The 16935-nt window shown below is 37.5% G+C and overlaps 1 protein-coding gene across 1 annotated transcript in view; it reads right to left on the bottom strand.

Moving 5' to 3' along the window:
* Positions 1–10435, bottom strand: part of PTPRQ (protein tyrosine phosphatase receptor type Q) — a gene marked incomplete at its 5' end in the record, with an annotated part of 251914 nt that extends 241479 nt beyond the window's left edge. Inside the window, one exon of the mRNA XM_082665174.1 lies at positions 10388–10435. Coding sequence (XP_082521300.1) covers positions 10388–10435 — 48 coding nt within the window. The remainder of the gene's footprint in view (positions 1–10387) is intronic.
* Positions 10436–16935: the final 6500 nt, after the last annotated feature.

Here is a 16935-nt window from a genome sequence, read left to right as displayed (position 1 = left end):
CTAATTCTCTCCATTGTAAGTCCCTTTAAGTCTGGGATGCATGTCTGTTTATCTCCTGCTATTGGCACATATCGAAAATTCAGCTTCCCCCAAATTTACTGATTATCTACTATGAACTGGACACCAGTCTAGCTGGTATATAAAACAAATAAGATACAGTTCCTGTCCTCCTGGGTGTTTAATTTAATAGGAAAGCCAAACACGTAAACAGATTCATTGTAACCTACAATGGCTAAAGGGAGAGATTTCCCAGAATGTTATGAGAAAACAGCAGACCCTCAGGAATTATGTGCTAATGATGATATTAAATATTTGAAAAATTATACTTTCAGATGTCTTGTAACTTACATGTTTCAACAATGAATACTGGACTTAAAGTAGTCTTTGCCTCCCATTCACTTATTGCAGAGAATAAAAATCTGTAAACACGGCCAGGAGACAGTTGGGTAATTGCTTTTTCTGTAGTATTTGGGGGCACGCTTTCAAAATGCTGTTCTTCTGTATAATCTAAATAATATTTAATGATAATTTTATACCCCAGTTTCAGCCACTTATTCAAATTATTCCAACCACTCAAATCATTCCAACTAAATACAACCTCAGTTGTTCCAACATCCTTTACATAAAATAAAAGGTTTTCCTGTGGAGAAGGTGCTGAAAAATATAAAGGAAAATTATTTTTATTAGAAATTATAATTCTGTCTTTAAAGTAGTAGAAGAGTAAGATGCATGATATAAGAATACTAATAAAATAATTACATTCATATTCACAAACATATGGCAAGGGAACATAACAGAAAAATCTTGTAAAGAAATAGTTTGATCCAGTTGCATTTTGCTGTAAAATGTAGCAATCTGTTTCATTCTTGGGTAGTAGTGGAAAAGGAAAAATTTCATTTTTCTTAAGACCAAAAGATGATCCATCTGTCCATGTGAGATGACCTTCTTTCTGTAATAAGATGTACAAATTAAGCCAATTTAAAGGAAAAGTATCATGTCTTCAAATATGTGTATAAGATTTTTATTAGACACATCTATATTATAAAATTTTCTAAGACTGTTAAATCATCAACCAGTTTCACATTTTTGTGTGGATTTCCTTCATGATAAAGATTCTGAGCTGGAGACAGAGTTCATTTTCATTCACTCATTAGCCATGTCTTCAGGAGAATTGCTAAATTTCACATTAAACCTCTATTTTCTCAGCTGTAAAATGGGTATACTACATCTAAGTTGTTGTGAGGATCACAGGCAGTGCAGCATGCAAAGGGCTCAACACAATGCCAGGCACAGACCCATTATTCCTTAGATGTTAGTGATTTTGTTTCAAGTCAACAAATAAGTCTTAAGCATCAGAAGAGGCTGTTGTTACCTTTCTGCTAAGGATGCCACTGGTGAATATCATCAACCTCAACTCTCACAGGTAATGAATCTATCTTTAGATAGTCACGTGGCTACTCTCCTTGAGTGGGAAAAATAGAAGCTTCAACAAAGATATATGTGGATTCTAATCAGTATTTCTGTCACTTACTACCTACTCCCAGATAACTGCTAGCCTCTTAGAAATGAAATGTTTTCACCTATGCAATGGAACTAATCATGACTACTCTGCAGGGTTTAGAGAAGACCTCTCTCAACAGGTTTAGAAAATATGTATGTAAAATGCCAGGCACATAACAGCACCTCACAAACAAATATAATTCTTATAATGAGCTTGGTAAAACAGAGACTATGTCCGTATTGTGATTATGACACTATCCCCAACATCAAGCGTGGTGCCAAGCTAGTTGCTTGGGTGAGGACTAAAGAGACCTGCTCCCTCCTGAAGAGATTTTAAAACAGTGCATTCCAATTCCACCAAATAGAACGGAGGAGTATCGTTTCCTAAAGAGTCTGCTTTATTGCATATATCTTACTGCCATTTTGAAACCAGACAGAGGCTCAGAGGCAGTATGGTCAAGTGATCAGGGCATGAGGGTTGGTCAAACAGATACAGGTTCAAGGCCTGGCATGGCCATTTATTACCTATGTGACCCAGGATCTTTCTGAGTTCATTTTCCTTATCTATAAAATGAGAATAATGATACTGCCTATCTCATTAGGTTGTTGTGCGAACTCAGTGAGTTTACCCATGTAACCCTCCCAAGGTAGAATAAAGAAACTATTAATCTTTCATTCGTTAAGCTCCTACTGAATGGCAAGGTCCCAACTGGAAGCTGGGAATGCAATGATGAATAAGACAGTCTTTATCCTTGACATCCAAAAACAAATTCACACTTACTCAGCATGGGTTTACTTAAAGGGGTGAGTACTTTCTTAATCTACCACAAGGATTAAGACCTAGCAGCTAACTCTGATGTCAACCTCAAGAGACCAGCTTCATGCAGAGGTCGTAGAGTACAGTGGTTAAGATCAGACTCTGATGCCTGTCCACATGTGCCCCAATTTCCTCTTACGTCATACAAGTAAATCACATAGAATTGCACTTAGCACTTAGGAGACACTATAGGACTCAGTTATTACTACAAAGGAAGTTTTCTTTTTTAATAGTTACTTTGATGGTTCACTTGCTTCCCAAATTATTTTTAAGTATATTGAAGCAGAGTCCGTATCTTAGACACCTTAGAAAAATTCATAGCAACCACGAGGATGCCTTGAGAGCCTCACTTTAGCTATCATGACCATGTGACCTAACTTTATAACAGAAACCAGGAACCGTAACTATTGGAAGAGAACATTCTAATTTAAACAGTTTATAACCACCATAACTAATAGCAGGAAACAACTATATATACACTAACTGGCCTACTTGGAAAGACACTGGCACTCTGGGAGGGGGACTTCTGAGATGAACTGTGGTTTGAGGAATCTTTATTAGAATTTCATTCACTTCTTATTAAAAGATAAAGGAAGTTCATTAAGAGGATGATGAAAATGCAATCAAAGATTGCCAATAGTTTCTCCCAAGCTTATGCAAAGTTCCAAAGAAAAATTGGTTTCAAACTGAGTGAATTTGCCTTGGGTCACTAGAGATCAGCATATCTCATGGAGAATAGAATTTATTTTTGAATGGCAGGAAATAAAAGTAAACGGATCATCAAGAAGAAAACACAGACTAGACAGATAATTGTGTTAGGTCTCAAGTTTTCCTACAAAACGTGAACCAAAATGAGATTTCATTAGCTCTTCCATGGTATTAGGAATTTTTGGAGAAAAATGTCACACATTCCTTATTTCACTGGTATTGACTAAAATCTTCAGATCTTTCTGTATCTCTCTTAGTGAAACTGAACTTCATAAACCTGGATGTCTACAGTGAAAGAAATAAAATGAAGACCGCCATGTTTTGGGGTTCATATTATGGTATTGTTCACAGAGGTGAGAAATAGAGGAAGTGGAGCAGGTTTGATGGGAAGGAGGTAACAAGTCAGTTTTAGCAATGTTGAAGTGTCTGTGGAAAATTCCAAAAGGGATAAGTAGAGGAAAATTAGATAGGTGTCTGGTAGTCATAAGAGGAAAGTGGACTAGATAAACATTTGAGACTAACTGGTTTAGGTGGTAAACTAAGTGAAGAAATAGATAAGATCAATCAAATGAATTTAAGAGGGGTCTGGGAAAGACCAAAATGAAAGAGAAATTAGGTAAAGAAATAAATGCCTACAAAAGAGATTGAAGGAGGTGGGGAAGGAATGAACAGACACGGTACAGAGGACTCTTAGGGCAGTGAAAATATTCTGTACCATACCAAAATGATGGATACATATTATTTTATATTTGTCCAAACCCACAGAATGAACACCACCAAGAGTGCAGCATCATGTAAACCTTAGACTTTGGGCTATAATGACGTACCAGTGTAGGTCCCGGGGTTCTAACAAGTTACTACTCTGGTGGGGGAGGTCACTAATGGGGGGCTGTGCATGCCTGGGGGCAGGCGGTATATGGGAAACCTCTGTACCTTCCCCTCAATTCTTCTGTGAACCGATGACTACTCTAAAAAAGAGAGAGATTGGAAAAATAAAAAGAGAAATAGTGTCTGGCTTATAAGAAGTACTCAAAAATGGGACTTCCCTGGTGGTCCAGGGGGTGTGGGTTTGATCCCTGGTCGGGGAGCTAAGACTCCACATGCCTCGTGGCCAAAAAACCAAAACATATAACAGAAGCAATGTTGTGACAAATTCAATAAAGACTTTAAAAAATGGTCCACATCAAAAAAAACCTTTTTTTTAAAAGTACTCAATAAATACTTATTGAGTGAATGAAAGTAAGAAGGAATCAATGAATATAGATAAAACAGTTTTATCACAATATACATATTTCTTTACATCTACTGACCTTCAAATCGTTAAGACCAGTCCATATTATTATTTGATTCTTTGACCTGAGATGTGAAAACATAAATTTTTTTTCCTCTTCATTTTTTATATCCACAAGGTGTGCAGAAATTAAAGATAACTTACAATGTTGCTGAGCTATATTCCATGGCTTATTCTCTTTGCTAATTCTATAACAGTTATTTTTTAATGCTACCCATCCTTGCAAACATGAACCTACCAAAAGAAAAATGCTTTGTTAAAGATGGATTCAGCAATGTAGCATTTCACAATTACATTTCTTAACATCTACATAAGTTAACTGTGAAAACCTCATAGTATTAACTGTGCACTTTCCCTATGTTTCTCCCAAACCAATAAAAGTGCTAAAGCTGTCATTATTCAAGTAGTAAATGAATTACCACCAACTAAAACAGTTTTAAGTAGCTGTAGGAATTAATTATGCAGAATTATCATCCAATTATAACTTAACACAAAACAACAGATGTTTTTCTTTCTAAATTACTTTGTTACCTTTCCTTTCCCTTACTCTTGTACTGGTAGAGAACTTTTAAAGTATATTTCAGGCTTCTTTTTAATTTAGAGAACTAGACAACATGCTTGTTTAGAATTCTGCTCTCTGTCACTTGACTTCAAATGGGTTCACCTTCCAGAAAAAACTGAATGGCCAGCCACTTAGCCTTTTTCTCCAAGATTACACATCACAGAAAGACAGGAAAATATCAGCCTGTTCAGAGTAGAAACTGTACTTCAGCTCATGCTTATGCTTCATCAGTGCCCAACCCAACATATTAGGAAGATGTAAGAAGGATCTTTTGAACTGCTGTCTTTTTTTTCATGGGGGAAAAAAAAGAATGGGGAGAGGGAATGCTTAAATACCTTATTGTCTTTTTATTACCAAAATATTATAAAAAATATTGCAGTTCATTGATTATTCCTATAGAAGGTATTAAAATGGGATTCTTAGCCCATCACAGAAAGTGCACTGCCCCCACTAGCCATCTATGACTCTGTCTTCTTCTCATATCTTTTCCTACCATACGAGGGAAGGAACAGGAAAATAGGAAAACACCAGAATATTGAACACATTCACCTCCCCCTTGCAGTATTCCAAATTTGGGTCAGGTCTGATCAGGGATGAGTAATGGAGAAACTTTAAATAGGATGAAGGATTTATATATATATATTTTTTTTCCTTCAGTAAAGAGAGATTTATTTTACTCAGTTTCTTAAAACAACTTTCTTTTTGGAGATACAGTCCATTGACATACCATAAACCAACGACTCTGTACTAGAATATCTCTAAATTCCACAGCATACAATTTGATGCTATGTTTCTAAAAAATAACTTGAGACCAAAGGAGTTAGCTCTCTAAGTCTGCTGAGCTACACTTTTCACCTCTTATTATATATGAGGGTCCATTGCATTCTGGGTATGCTGATGAAAGATCTTTATTTTTATACTAGATTTTAATGATCTTTTAATATCTGAAAATGAGAATGTTCATTGATATACTGAAGTCACCTAAAAAGCCATGGTATCTATATGAACCATTGACAGAGTTAAAGAAAAGAGAACCCACTTGGTTCAGTTTAAAAGAAGAGGTGGAAGAAAAAGTTGGTTCTTACCTTTAGCCTGCTAAATCAAGCTTGTTCAGTAAATCATTCAAATATCAGAATAATATAGTTAGAAAAAGAGGACTATATTAATTCATTTACAAGCAGTTTACAGTGGTTAATACTTGGCTGAATCGTATTTTAAAAGTTGCCAAGTTATCTACAAAATATATAATATATAAGTTAATAAGAAATATCTACATACCTGTTTCAATTTGAACATCCAGTCTCTGAAATATATTTATAAAATCCAAATGCAATTGTTTAAATTCAAATGTAAAAACATATAAGGTGGCAGGTTTCAAATCATCCCACTCATAAAACATGACATTATTTTGCATAATTTGTGAAGAATTATTAAGTGATATTGACACTAAAGTGTCATTGGAAGATAGAACACTCCAGTTAAAAGAAACACTCGTACTTGTTGCTATTGTTTTAATATTTCTAGTTGATATTCCACCTAAAAGATCAGGGAGAATAATTAGTATGGTTTCAAATAAAACTGAATGAAACACAAAGGATATTGAATTACAAAAGATTCACCATGATGGGAAAATATTATCTAACTATAAAACCTTTTCTAGACTATATGGGAGTTTCTCGCACTCTGCTTAGAATGAATGAATTAGATTACAACCCACGTTATAGGATTTTTAAGAATAATCTGGATTACATGTAATACCTCCACTATACCTATCTATTCATATTAGCACACATTAAATGTCAAAACTGAAAATCATATTCTTACCTTAGTTTACAATTTCCTTTAAATTTTGAAATTTAAATTATAATCAAAAAACAAAATACTATTGGGATGTGATTTTTAATTACCATTGCATATCTATTAATCACTGTAAAATTCAAATGATCTGGTAATAAAAAATTTTCCTTTTTATAATTAGGTAAGATAGCTGAACAACACATACATATTACTTACGGGTTTGAAATGACTTTTCACTTAAAATTTGTCCATATTTTATGGACTGGATACTGATGTGACAGTCTTCACTTTCTTCTAGTGTTATTATTGATTTTGGAAGCCTTTGTGGGTCTGCGGGAATCCTTTTCACATTCTGTAAATAATGAGATTCATCTGCTTAAGAAATGTTTATTAACTCTATGTAAGATGCATTATAATTAGAGGTTTGACTTCTCTACTCTTCATAAGAAGCAGTTTTTCCAATATGAAATGCAAACATACATAAACTATTTATTTTTACATAAAATATTAAGTTTTAAATAGTTGCTCTCTGTGTAGTACATAAATTCTAAAAAGGAAAATACATAACCATTCTGATGATGAAACAATCAAATATTATTTTGATCAACTAGTTATTGAAGATATTTCATAAAATGCTAGCATTTTATATATTAGTAAAATTAAAGTAAGATATTGCAATGACTATTAAATTCCTGTTTATGATGTGGCATTCAGTTACAACAAATTTACACTATGCTCACTTTTATCAGAGCCAAAAAATAAAACATGCCTTACTTTTTGAGCAAAATTATTAACAAGTTGGTATTTTAAAAAATAAAATTCAGGATTTCCTCCCTTAGGAAATTCATCCCATTCAACAAAAATTGTTGTTGTTTGTTTATTCTTTGGTATAAAATGGAAACTTTTTGAGATCTGAAATGGGAAAGAAAAGTAACAGTAAATAAAAATGCCTTCTTTGTTATTTTTTATAAGCAAATTTACAAAAAATGAAACCTAAAATATACCAAATTATGATTGAAAAATATTTCAGTAACATCAATTTCTACACATAAATTAAATAACATCCATTGGATACTGTATTTATAAGCATAGTTCAGGAAATAACTTAAGAAAAGCAAGTAAACATAAAAAAGAATGAAATAATGCCATTTGCAGCAACATGGATGGACCTAAATATTATCATACTAAGTGAAGTATCAAGTATCATATGATATCGCTTATATGTGGAATTCAAAAAAATGATACAAATGAACTTATTTACAAAACAGAAATAGAGTCACAGATGTAGAAAACAAATTTATGGTTACTAGGGAGGAAAGGTGGGGAAGGAATAAATTGGGAGATTGGAACTGACTTGTACACACTCCCACATATAAAATAGATAACTAATAAGGACCTACTGTATAGCACAGGGAACTCTACTCAATGCTGTGTAATGACCTATATGGGAAAAGAATCTAAAGAAGAGTGGATACATGTATGTGTACAACCAATTTACTTTGCTGTACAGCAGAAACTAACACAACACTGTAAATCAACTATACTCCAATATAAATTTTTAAAAAAAGAAAGGCAAGTAAACTAAGAGCAGGCAAATTTTAGATGCATATCTCTCAAACGAGGAATCACCAGGATCCTGGGGTCAGGGAGAAGGAAGAAACAAAGTCACAGCACACCCGCTTAGCATGTCAAACTGTGTACCCTGATGATAATGGATTCTTTTTTTTTTTTTTTTTTGCAGCTCTATTTATTTACTTTTTAACATCTTTATTGGAGTATAATTGCTTTACAATGGTGTGTTAGTTTCTGCTTTATAACAAAATGAACCAGTTATACATATACATATGTTCCCACATCTCTTCCCTCTTGCGTCTCCCTCCCTCCCACCCTCCCTATCCCACCTCTCTAGGTGGTCACAAAGCACCAAGCTGATCTCCCTGTGCTATGCGGCTGCTTTCCACTACCTATTTTACGTTTGGTAGTGTATATATGTCCATGCCACTCTCTCACTTTGTCACAGCTTACCCTTCCCCGCCCCATATCCTCAAGTCCATTCTCTAGTAGGTCTGTGTCTTTATTCCCGTCTTACCCCTAGGTTCTTCATGACTTTTTTTCTTTTCCTTAGATTCCATATATATGTTAGCATACAGTATTTGTTTTTCTCTTTCTGACTTACTTCCTCTGTATGGCAGACTCAAGGTCCATCCACCTCACTACAAATAACTCAATTTCGTTTCTTTTTATGGCTGAGTAATATTCCATTGTATATATGTGCCACATCTTCTTTATCCATTCATCTGTTGATGGACACTTAGGTTGCTTCCATGTCCTGGCTATTGTAAATAGAGCTGCAATGAACATTTTGGTACATGACTGTTTTTGAATTATGGTTTTCTCAGGGTATATGCAGGATAGAAAGCCCAAAGATAAACCCACGCACATATGGTCACCTTATCTTTGATAAAGGAGGCAAGAATATACAGTGGAGAAAAGACCACCTCTTCAATAAGTGGTGCTGGGAAAACTGGACAGGTACATGTAAAAGTATGAAATTAGAACACTCCCTAACACCATACACAAAAATATGCTCAAAATGTATTAAAGACCTAAATGTAAGGCCAAACACTATCACACTCTTAGAGGAAAACATAGGCAGAACACTATGACATAAATCACAGCAAGATCCTTTCTGACCCACCTCCTAGAGAAATGGAAATTAAAAAAAAAAAAAATGGGACCTAATGAAACTTCAAAGCTTTTGCACAGCAAAGGAAACCATAAACAAGACCAGAAGACAACCCTCAGAATGGGAGAAAATATTTGCAAATGAAGCAACTAACAAAGGATTAATCTCCAAAATTTACAAGCAGCTCAATAACAAAAAAAACAAACAACCCAATTCAAAAATGGGCAGAAGACCTAAATAGACATTTCTCCAAAGAAGATACACAGATTGCCAATAAACACATGAAAGAATGCTCAACATCTTTAATCATTAGAGAAATGCAAATCAAAACTACAATGAGATATCATCTCACACCCGTCAGAATGGCCATCATCAAAAAATCTAGAAACAATAAATGCTGGAGAGGGTGTGGAGAAAAGGGAACGCTCTCGCACTGTTGGTGGGAATGTAAATTGATACAGCCACTATGGAGAACAGTATGGAGGTTCCTTAAAAAACTACAAATAGAACTACCATACGATAATGGATTCTTGGCAAAGCACTTAGAATGAAAATAAGTTTGAGTGCAAAATGTTTGACTCTGAATTATTTTAAAACCTTGGTTCGTTTGTAGGTAAAGAAAATGTTAGCAACTGAGGCAAAATAGCCAGACCACATTATCAGAGACCCTTTACGTTCCCTAGATGACAAAAAATAATTCAACTCCCAAGAGAATGATACATTCATCAAAATTCCTACCAAAAACAACTTGAAAATGCCTCACTATACCTTGACTTCTACCAAATTCTGATCTCTCTCCCTCTGCACGGATCATCCCCCAAAACAATTTACAAGCAGTGAAAACAGCTGCCACCAATATGCATATATTTGTGCAGCACCTACCAAAGAAAACTTTTCTTAGGTACTAAATCTCATATTTAGTGTTACTTGTCTTCAACATACGCTTTCTATTCCAAAATGGATAGACTCAATGCAATAGCATCTTGCCCATTAATTCCAAAAAGAGTACATTCAAAAACGTCTTACCTTAAAAACATATTGTATCCAGAGCAGTAGAATAATTGATTTCTCCATCTGGAAAATAAAGTATATTCAGCTCAATTAAACATGTATATTTTTAGTTTCAAAATTAAACTATTGGAAATTCTTTAGGTTGTGTGTGTGTATATATATCACTTTAATGTCAGGTCTTTTCAATTTAGACTGCCCATCGAACCGAATGTTAAGGCATTAATAAGTAGGTGCTTCATAACATTGTCCACCCAATAAAACTGGAAACATCAGTACTTTTCAACTAATAACAAATAGCAAAACAATTTGCTTCTAGAAGCTGCTATAATTAAATATAAAGGAGATGTTAGCAATAAAATGAATTATCAGGCAATTACACAAAATTACATTGCATTGTGTGAAACTACTTAAGCTTAATGGATGAAAATCTAAAACACCTACACACTGCTACTTTGTTGGCAGTAATTCCTCACATTTTTAAATTATACCATCATTATGAAAAATATTTCAAATACAGTGGATGCAATTGAAACGTAAATGGAAAAAACATTCAACATTCGTTCCAACTGAATTTATTTTTAAAATGCATTGATCCAAAAAGCTTGTATAACTTTTCCCAGGAACCTTGAGTCCCTGGGGACTTAGGAACTGTCACGTTCAACTTAAGGTATAAAGGAAAAAATAAAACACCTCTGTATTTTTTTTAAAATACATATTTCTGAACCTGAAAAATATCATTTTAATAGTAAACAGGTCCCCAGGATCAATTTTAAAGCTCTCTAAAGCCCAATCTAAAGCAGGTTTCTTCCTACAAAATCTTCTGTGGGTCTCCTTAAGCAGGTGTTCACCTCGGATAAAATGCAACCCAGTTAAAAAGAAACACCTAATCATTCAATCCACAGACTCCTCCACAAAACTGCAAAGCTTTAACCCTGTTCTTTATTCTCAGCAACCTGTTATAAGCGTTCCAACCGCGGGGTTGGGGTATTAATTTTTTCCCCCAAATCTAAGCTGTCAGGTAGAATTTCGAAGGTTTGGGTGCTGCATAATAAGACGCCGCTGCTTGTTGAAGTCCAAATCCCCGTTCAAATATAGCTCAGTCAGGGTTTGCTCCCAAAGTGTAAAAAGAGAGCAACTGGCCCCGGCCGCGCGGTTTTAGAAATAGTCCCAAACTTTTGACCAATGGAGAAAAGAACAGAGTTTAAAGAAAAGGGCGGCGGTTTTAAGAATGGTTAGACTGGTGGGGAAAGGAAAAAGACCAGGGACCTGGAAGCCGACTGGTGCTCAGTGGAGATAGCCTGTTGGGTGCCGGGTGCCCCGCGCAGCCCGCCCTGACACTGCCAGACCTTGACCCCAGCCGCGCAGCCAGCACTTTGCAAGTTTCGTGCGCCGCGTGTTGCGCCGTGGTGACGGGGTCGGGGGTTGCGGGGGAAAGGAGCTCGCCATCGCCCCCACCTCGCGGCTGCTCCGCGCTTCTCCTCCAGGCCCCGCTCAGCAAGCCTCCGCTCCGCTCCAGCTCTTCCTGCCGCTGTTCTGGTGGATTTCGCTCCCGCCAGCAACGCCCTCTCTCTCCGCGGGGTTAATTAAGTGAAGGTCTCCATGGAAACGGCAAGCTGCGGGAAGGGAGAGGCGTGGGAGGCAAGTCCCCACACACTGATGTGGAGGAGAACTACAGTACATGCAAGAAGGGAGGAAAGGGTAGGGCGGTGAAGGAGGACTCAAATTGGCCTCAGGAAAAACAGAAGTCGACCGCCGTGGCTGCGAAGAATCCTGGCTGAGCCCAGTTTTAAGTTCATCCAATGTGGCTGTGTATGAAGCCGCTTTCTTTCATTGGTAACAGTTGTGTGGTCTGCTCACTTGTTTTTTGTAGTGTTTAACAGAATTGACTGAACCTTACTTCCATCCTGAGATTTCAGTTAGCTTCCCTGACATCACCCTCACATGGTTCTTCTGTCTTCTTAAGTCCACATCATCCTTGACATTTGCAACTTAAAAACTGACTTGACCCATGGTGCCTTTTTTACCACTAGGGTCTTTGGACTCTATGTTTGTTACAGGCCAGGGTTCTTGGACTCCTTCATCAATAGAATTTGATGAGAGGCCAGATAAGAAATTCAGGCAAGGCTTTATTGTTTCAGCAGGAAGGAGCGAAATCAAGTAACAGGTGTCCTTGCTCGCTCCCTTGGGGGGTGGGGTGCGTGAGCTGATTCCTCATATAGGGTGAGGGTCTAGGGGTCAGGATGCAGGGATGACTTGGGTGGTCTGCCCACCCCCTTGGTGCTGTGTGCGGGCTGCATGCCCATTACCCTGCTTTTGCTCCTGACTCCTCAGAAGGGGCAGTTGGGTTTTTGGTCTTTGTGTATGTTGTTCTTAATTTTCCCCAACTGCGCATGCGGAAAGTTATTTTTAGTCCCTTATAGTTTCTTTGTATTTTGTTGCGGACGGAGACCTTTGTCCAGGTGCAAGCACTACAGCAAAGGGTCCCAGATCCCAGGTTTCAGGCCCCAGGCTGTCTCATGATCAACAGAAATTGGTAGGAGGCCGGACGAAGAATTCAGGTAAGGCTTTATTGGGCTTTATTGGGACTCCTGCTACAGCTGGAGGGAGTGAGTACAAGAAACAGGTGCACTTGCCCATCCCTGCGGGGGGGGGCTGTTTCCTTAAATGGCGGTGAGGGAGGATTGGTGGGTCTGGCACAGGGGTAGCTTAGGTGGTCTGCCCACCCTCCGGGTGGTTCTGTGTGCAGGGCTCATGCACAGTTCCCTGCTTTTGCTCTTGGCACCTCAGAAATGGCAGTTGATTTGTGGCCTTTTTGTATCTTATTGTTAATATTAGCCCCATCTGTGCATTCAAGCAATTATTTTTAGTCCCTTACAGTTTCCATGTATTTTGTTGCTCTTGAAGACATTGGTCTAGGTGCATGTGCAAGCACTCCCAGGTCCCATCCAACCCTTCATGAGTCGGGGTTATTTCATTCACTTTTATGTTTTTCAGTCATATTCAGACTCCCAGTCATATGCCATCTTGGATCTCATTTCTTTCCAGGGCTTCAGAGCAGTATCTACAGGTCTGCATTGGCCATTTCCACATGGATGTCCCCCACAGGCAACTCAAAAGCATCCTTCCAAAACCAAATTCATGATCTTCCCTCTCCCAGACTTTCCTGAGCAGAGGGTCAGCCAACCAAACAAAAAAATCACCAACTCTACATCCTCAGATCTTTTCCCTCACTACTCAAAGCCAAGTTGTCCTCAAAAATCCCTTTGGTTCTCCTTCTAAAATATTTTTTAGGTTGATTACTTGCTCTCTATTCCCACAGTCATGGGCTTAACTGAAAACCGAATTACCTTTCTCTCTGGAAAGTATGTGCCATGTTTAAGAGTTGGAAACTCAGTTCAGATCCTATGGCTCCATTTACTAGCTGATCATCTCTCTGAAAAGTTGACTGTGGCCAAAAGTAAGCTTAAACAGTGCTTAGTAAAGTGTAAACACTGAATAGAGTGACAATTAATATTGGTTCACTGTATTAATGCAAATAAACTCATACTTGGACTGTCTCTTCATCTGATATCCCCAGTCTCTCCTATACACCGTTAGCTAATGTGATCTTTCTGAAATATACACATGAGCATACTTAAAAACTTACTTTGGGACTTCCCTGGTGGCCCAGTGGGTAAGACTCCGTGCTCCCAGTGCAGGGGGCCTGGGTTTGATCCCTGGTACTAGATGCAAGCTGCAACTAAGAGGCTGCATACTGCAACTAAGAGTCCGGCATGCCGCAACTAAGACCCAGAGCAGCCTAAATAAGTAAATAAGAATGGTTTGAAAAACAAAACAAAACAAAGCTTACTTTTTAGGTGCTTACTTAAAAGTCTCTTCTGACTCTTGGTTGCTTACGATGTACCTCTGGCCAAATTCACTTTTCCAACTTCACCTCTCTCCTCTTCCTTCGCACCCTAATTTATACCTTCAGTGAAGTAACAGGCCATAAACCTTTGCACTTCTGTTTTCCTATAGAACTTCGTTTACATTGTAACACAAAAATTTACTTTTTATTTATATATATTCTCAGCCAGATTAGGAACTTCATGATGTCACAGACCATGTCTCAATTCAAGCAGTTATACATGTGAACTATATTTATGTTGTTTTAATTCCTGAGGGCCCTACATATCTTTAGTCTTTAAAAGTGGAAAGTGTCAAGGCATTATATCACAAACGATTTCATTGCCAATGAATTACTTTTAGTCTGTGAGAAATATGATCAAATTAAAAATCTATCAAGGATGTTAACTAAACTTATTGTGGTAATCACCTCACAATATATACATATATCAAATCATTTTGCTGTACACCTTAAACTTATACAGTGTTATAAAACTTGGGGGGATAGAAAAATCAGGAAACTGGTCTGAAAAATAAATAAAATTAAAATCCATCAAGTAAATTAAATAAAAAAGAAAGTGTATATATTTCAACATGGCTTTTTTGTCATACATTTGCTGTGCAAACAATTGCATTTTAAATAAGCAGCTGTCAAAAACACTATCACCTTCTGTAGTTTACATCAGTCTCTCCCCTAGGTCGATAAACTTGGCAGCAAGTTAATCAAGGAGCTTTCCTAAAAAGCTCTCCTTCCTGAAGGGTTATCCCATCAAATAACAAGTATGGCCTTGTTCCTGCCTTACCCTTTTTTTGACCTAGGAACTTAGTTATAGAGAAATGAAGTGAAAGATTCAAGAAAATCATGGATCTTTTCTTTTGAGAAAACGGAAAGTGTAGATTTAGTACAATTTCAGGGCATTTATTCTCAAGGAAAATAATTTATTTTTCAGATGGAGAAACACAAACGAAAGTCATTTAAGCGATAATGGAGATCACTAACATCTTACAAGGTGAATTCCCTATTAGGAAATGTGTTGTTTGGGGTCTTATTTATGTATCTGTTATGAAAGGTAACCGCTGTCTTCACCAGAAGTTGGGTGGACATAGCTGCATTAACCACATCCCTGGTGGAAACATGGCAAATATACAAGTAAACACAATACCCACCCCTTCCTCACATTTAAATTCCAGTCATTTATTCAGTCAGAAATATTGAGTGCATATTATGTGCAAGCACGGTGCTAAGCACTGAGGGCTAGCAACAGGTGCAATTAGTCCTCCCCTGCATGGAGCTTCACTTCTAGTGAAGGAGCTGCTGAGTGTTGTATACTCTGACTCTGTGCATAAACTTACTCCTCTTGGCTCCTGCTGTTACTACCTCAATCTGGGCCCTCTTTCCCTGTCATCTAATCTTTCGGGTTCCTGAATGTAATTCCAACATGTGAGGTGTGTGTGTGTGTGTTAAGGGGGGCACACCTCTGTAACACCAGGCAAAGCTTGGGACACCACCTGGGTGTCCTACAGTTCGGTTCAATCTGACACTATCTACTCAGAGATAGCATCAGATTCCACAGGTTAAGGGTTCAGTCCTACAAGACTGACCCCTGACCCCAGATGCCAGTTGCAAGCCCAGGTTGTTAACCGTGCTTCTGACCAACCAGCTGCAGATTGGAGGTTGCCACAAACCCTTCCTTGGGTTCGATTTATTTGCTAGAACGACTCACAGAACTCAGGAAACCTGTTTATTAGATTACCAGTTTATTATAAGAGGATATAATTTAGGAACAGCTGGATTGAAGAGATGAATAAGGTAAGGTATGTGGGAATGGGTGTGGAGTTAACATACACTCTTGGAGCAAGCCATTCTCCCCAAATCTCCAAGTGTTCACCAACCCAGAAGCTCTTCAAACCCTGTCCTTTTTGGGTTTTATGGAGGCTTCATTACATGGGCATGACTGATTAAATCATTGGCCACTGGTGATTGATTCAACCTCCAGCCTCCACCCCACTCCAGAGGCTGAGGGCCAGCTTGAAAGATCAAACCATCTAATCACATGATTGGTTCTCCTGGCAACCAGTTCCCATCCTTAGGCCCCCAAAATTACCTTAACATAACAAGAGACGCTTTTATGGCTCTCACCACTTAGGAAATTCCAAAGGTTTTAGGAGCTCTGTGCCAGAAATGAGGACTAAGACCAAATATATATTTCCTAATATAAATCACAATATCACATCTAGATATTTGACCTCCCTTCATCTCTTTTTATTAGATTGATCTAAAACAGGCCTCTCTAGCTCTAGTTTTTCCGCTACTTCAATCCATTTTCAACTGTCCTCAGATTAATCTTCCTAAAGTAGTCAGTTCTGATAATGTTAATTTCCTACTCACAGTGTCTTCGGTGGCTCCTCAGCCTTCCTAATTCCTTACTCTGCCCATTGAAGTCTTCCAGAAACGTTTTCAGTTCACTTCATACATTTTTGGTTTTGTCCTTAAAAGTTCCCTTCTATTTTACCTTTTTCATGAAGCTTTGCCTGGGTCCTCCTCACAAGAGTCATATCCCCCTCCTCTGTGCTTCTGTGGTACTTAATGCCTCTAATGGATGCTTCACTGAATTCTATTTTTTATATAGATATCTGTGGACATCTTAGTACCTCTACCAGACTATAATCTGCCCGAA

This window comes from Grampus griseus (genome assembly GCF_964374135.1).
Source record: "Grampus griseus genome assembly, chromosome: 11".
Taxonomy (NCBI): Eukaryota; Metazoa; Chordata; class Mammalia; order Artiodactyla; family Delphinidae; genus Grampus; species Grampus griseus.
The sequence above is the reverse complement of the archived record's forward strand: the minus strand, read 5'-3'. Positions and strand labels throughout refer to the sequence as shown.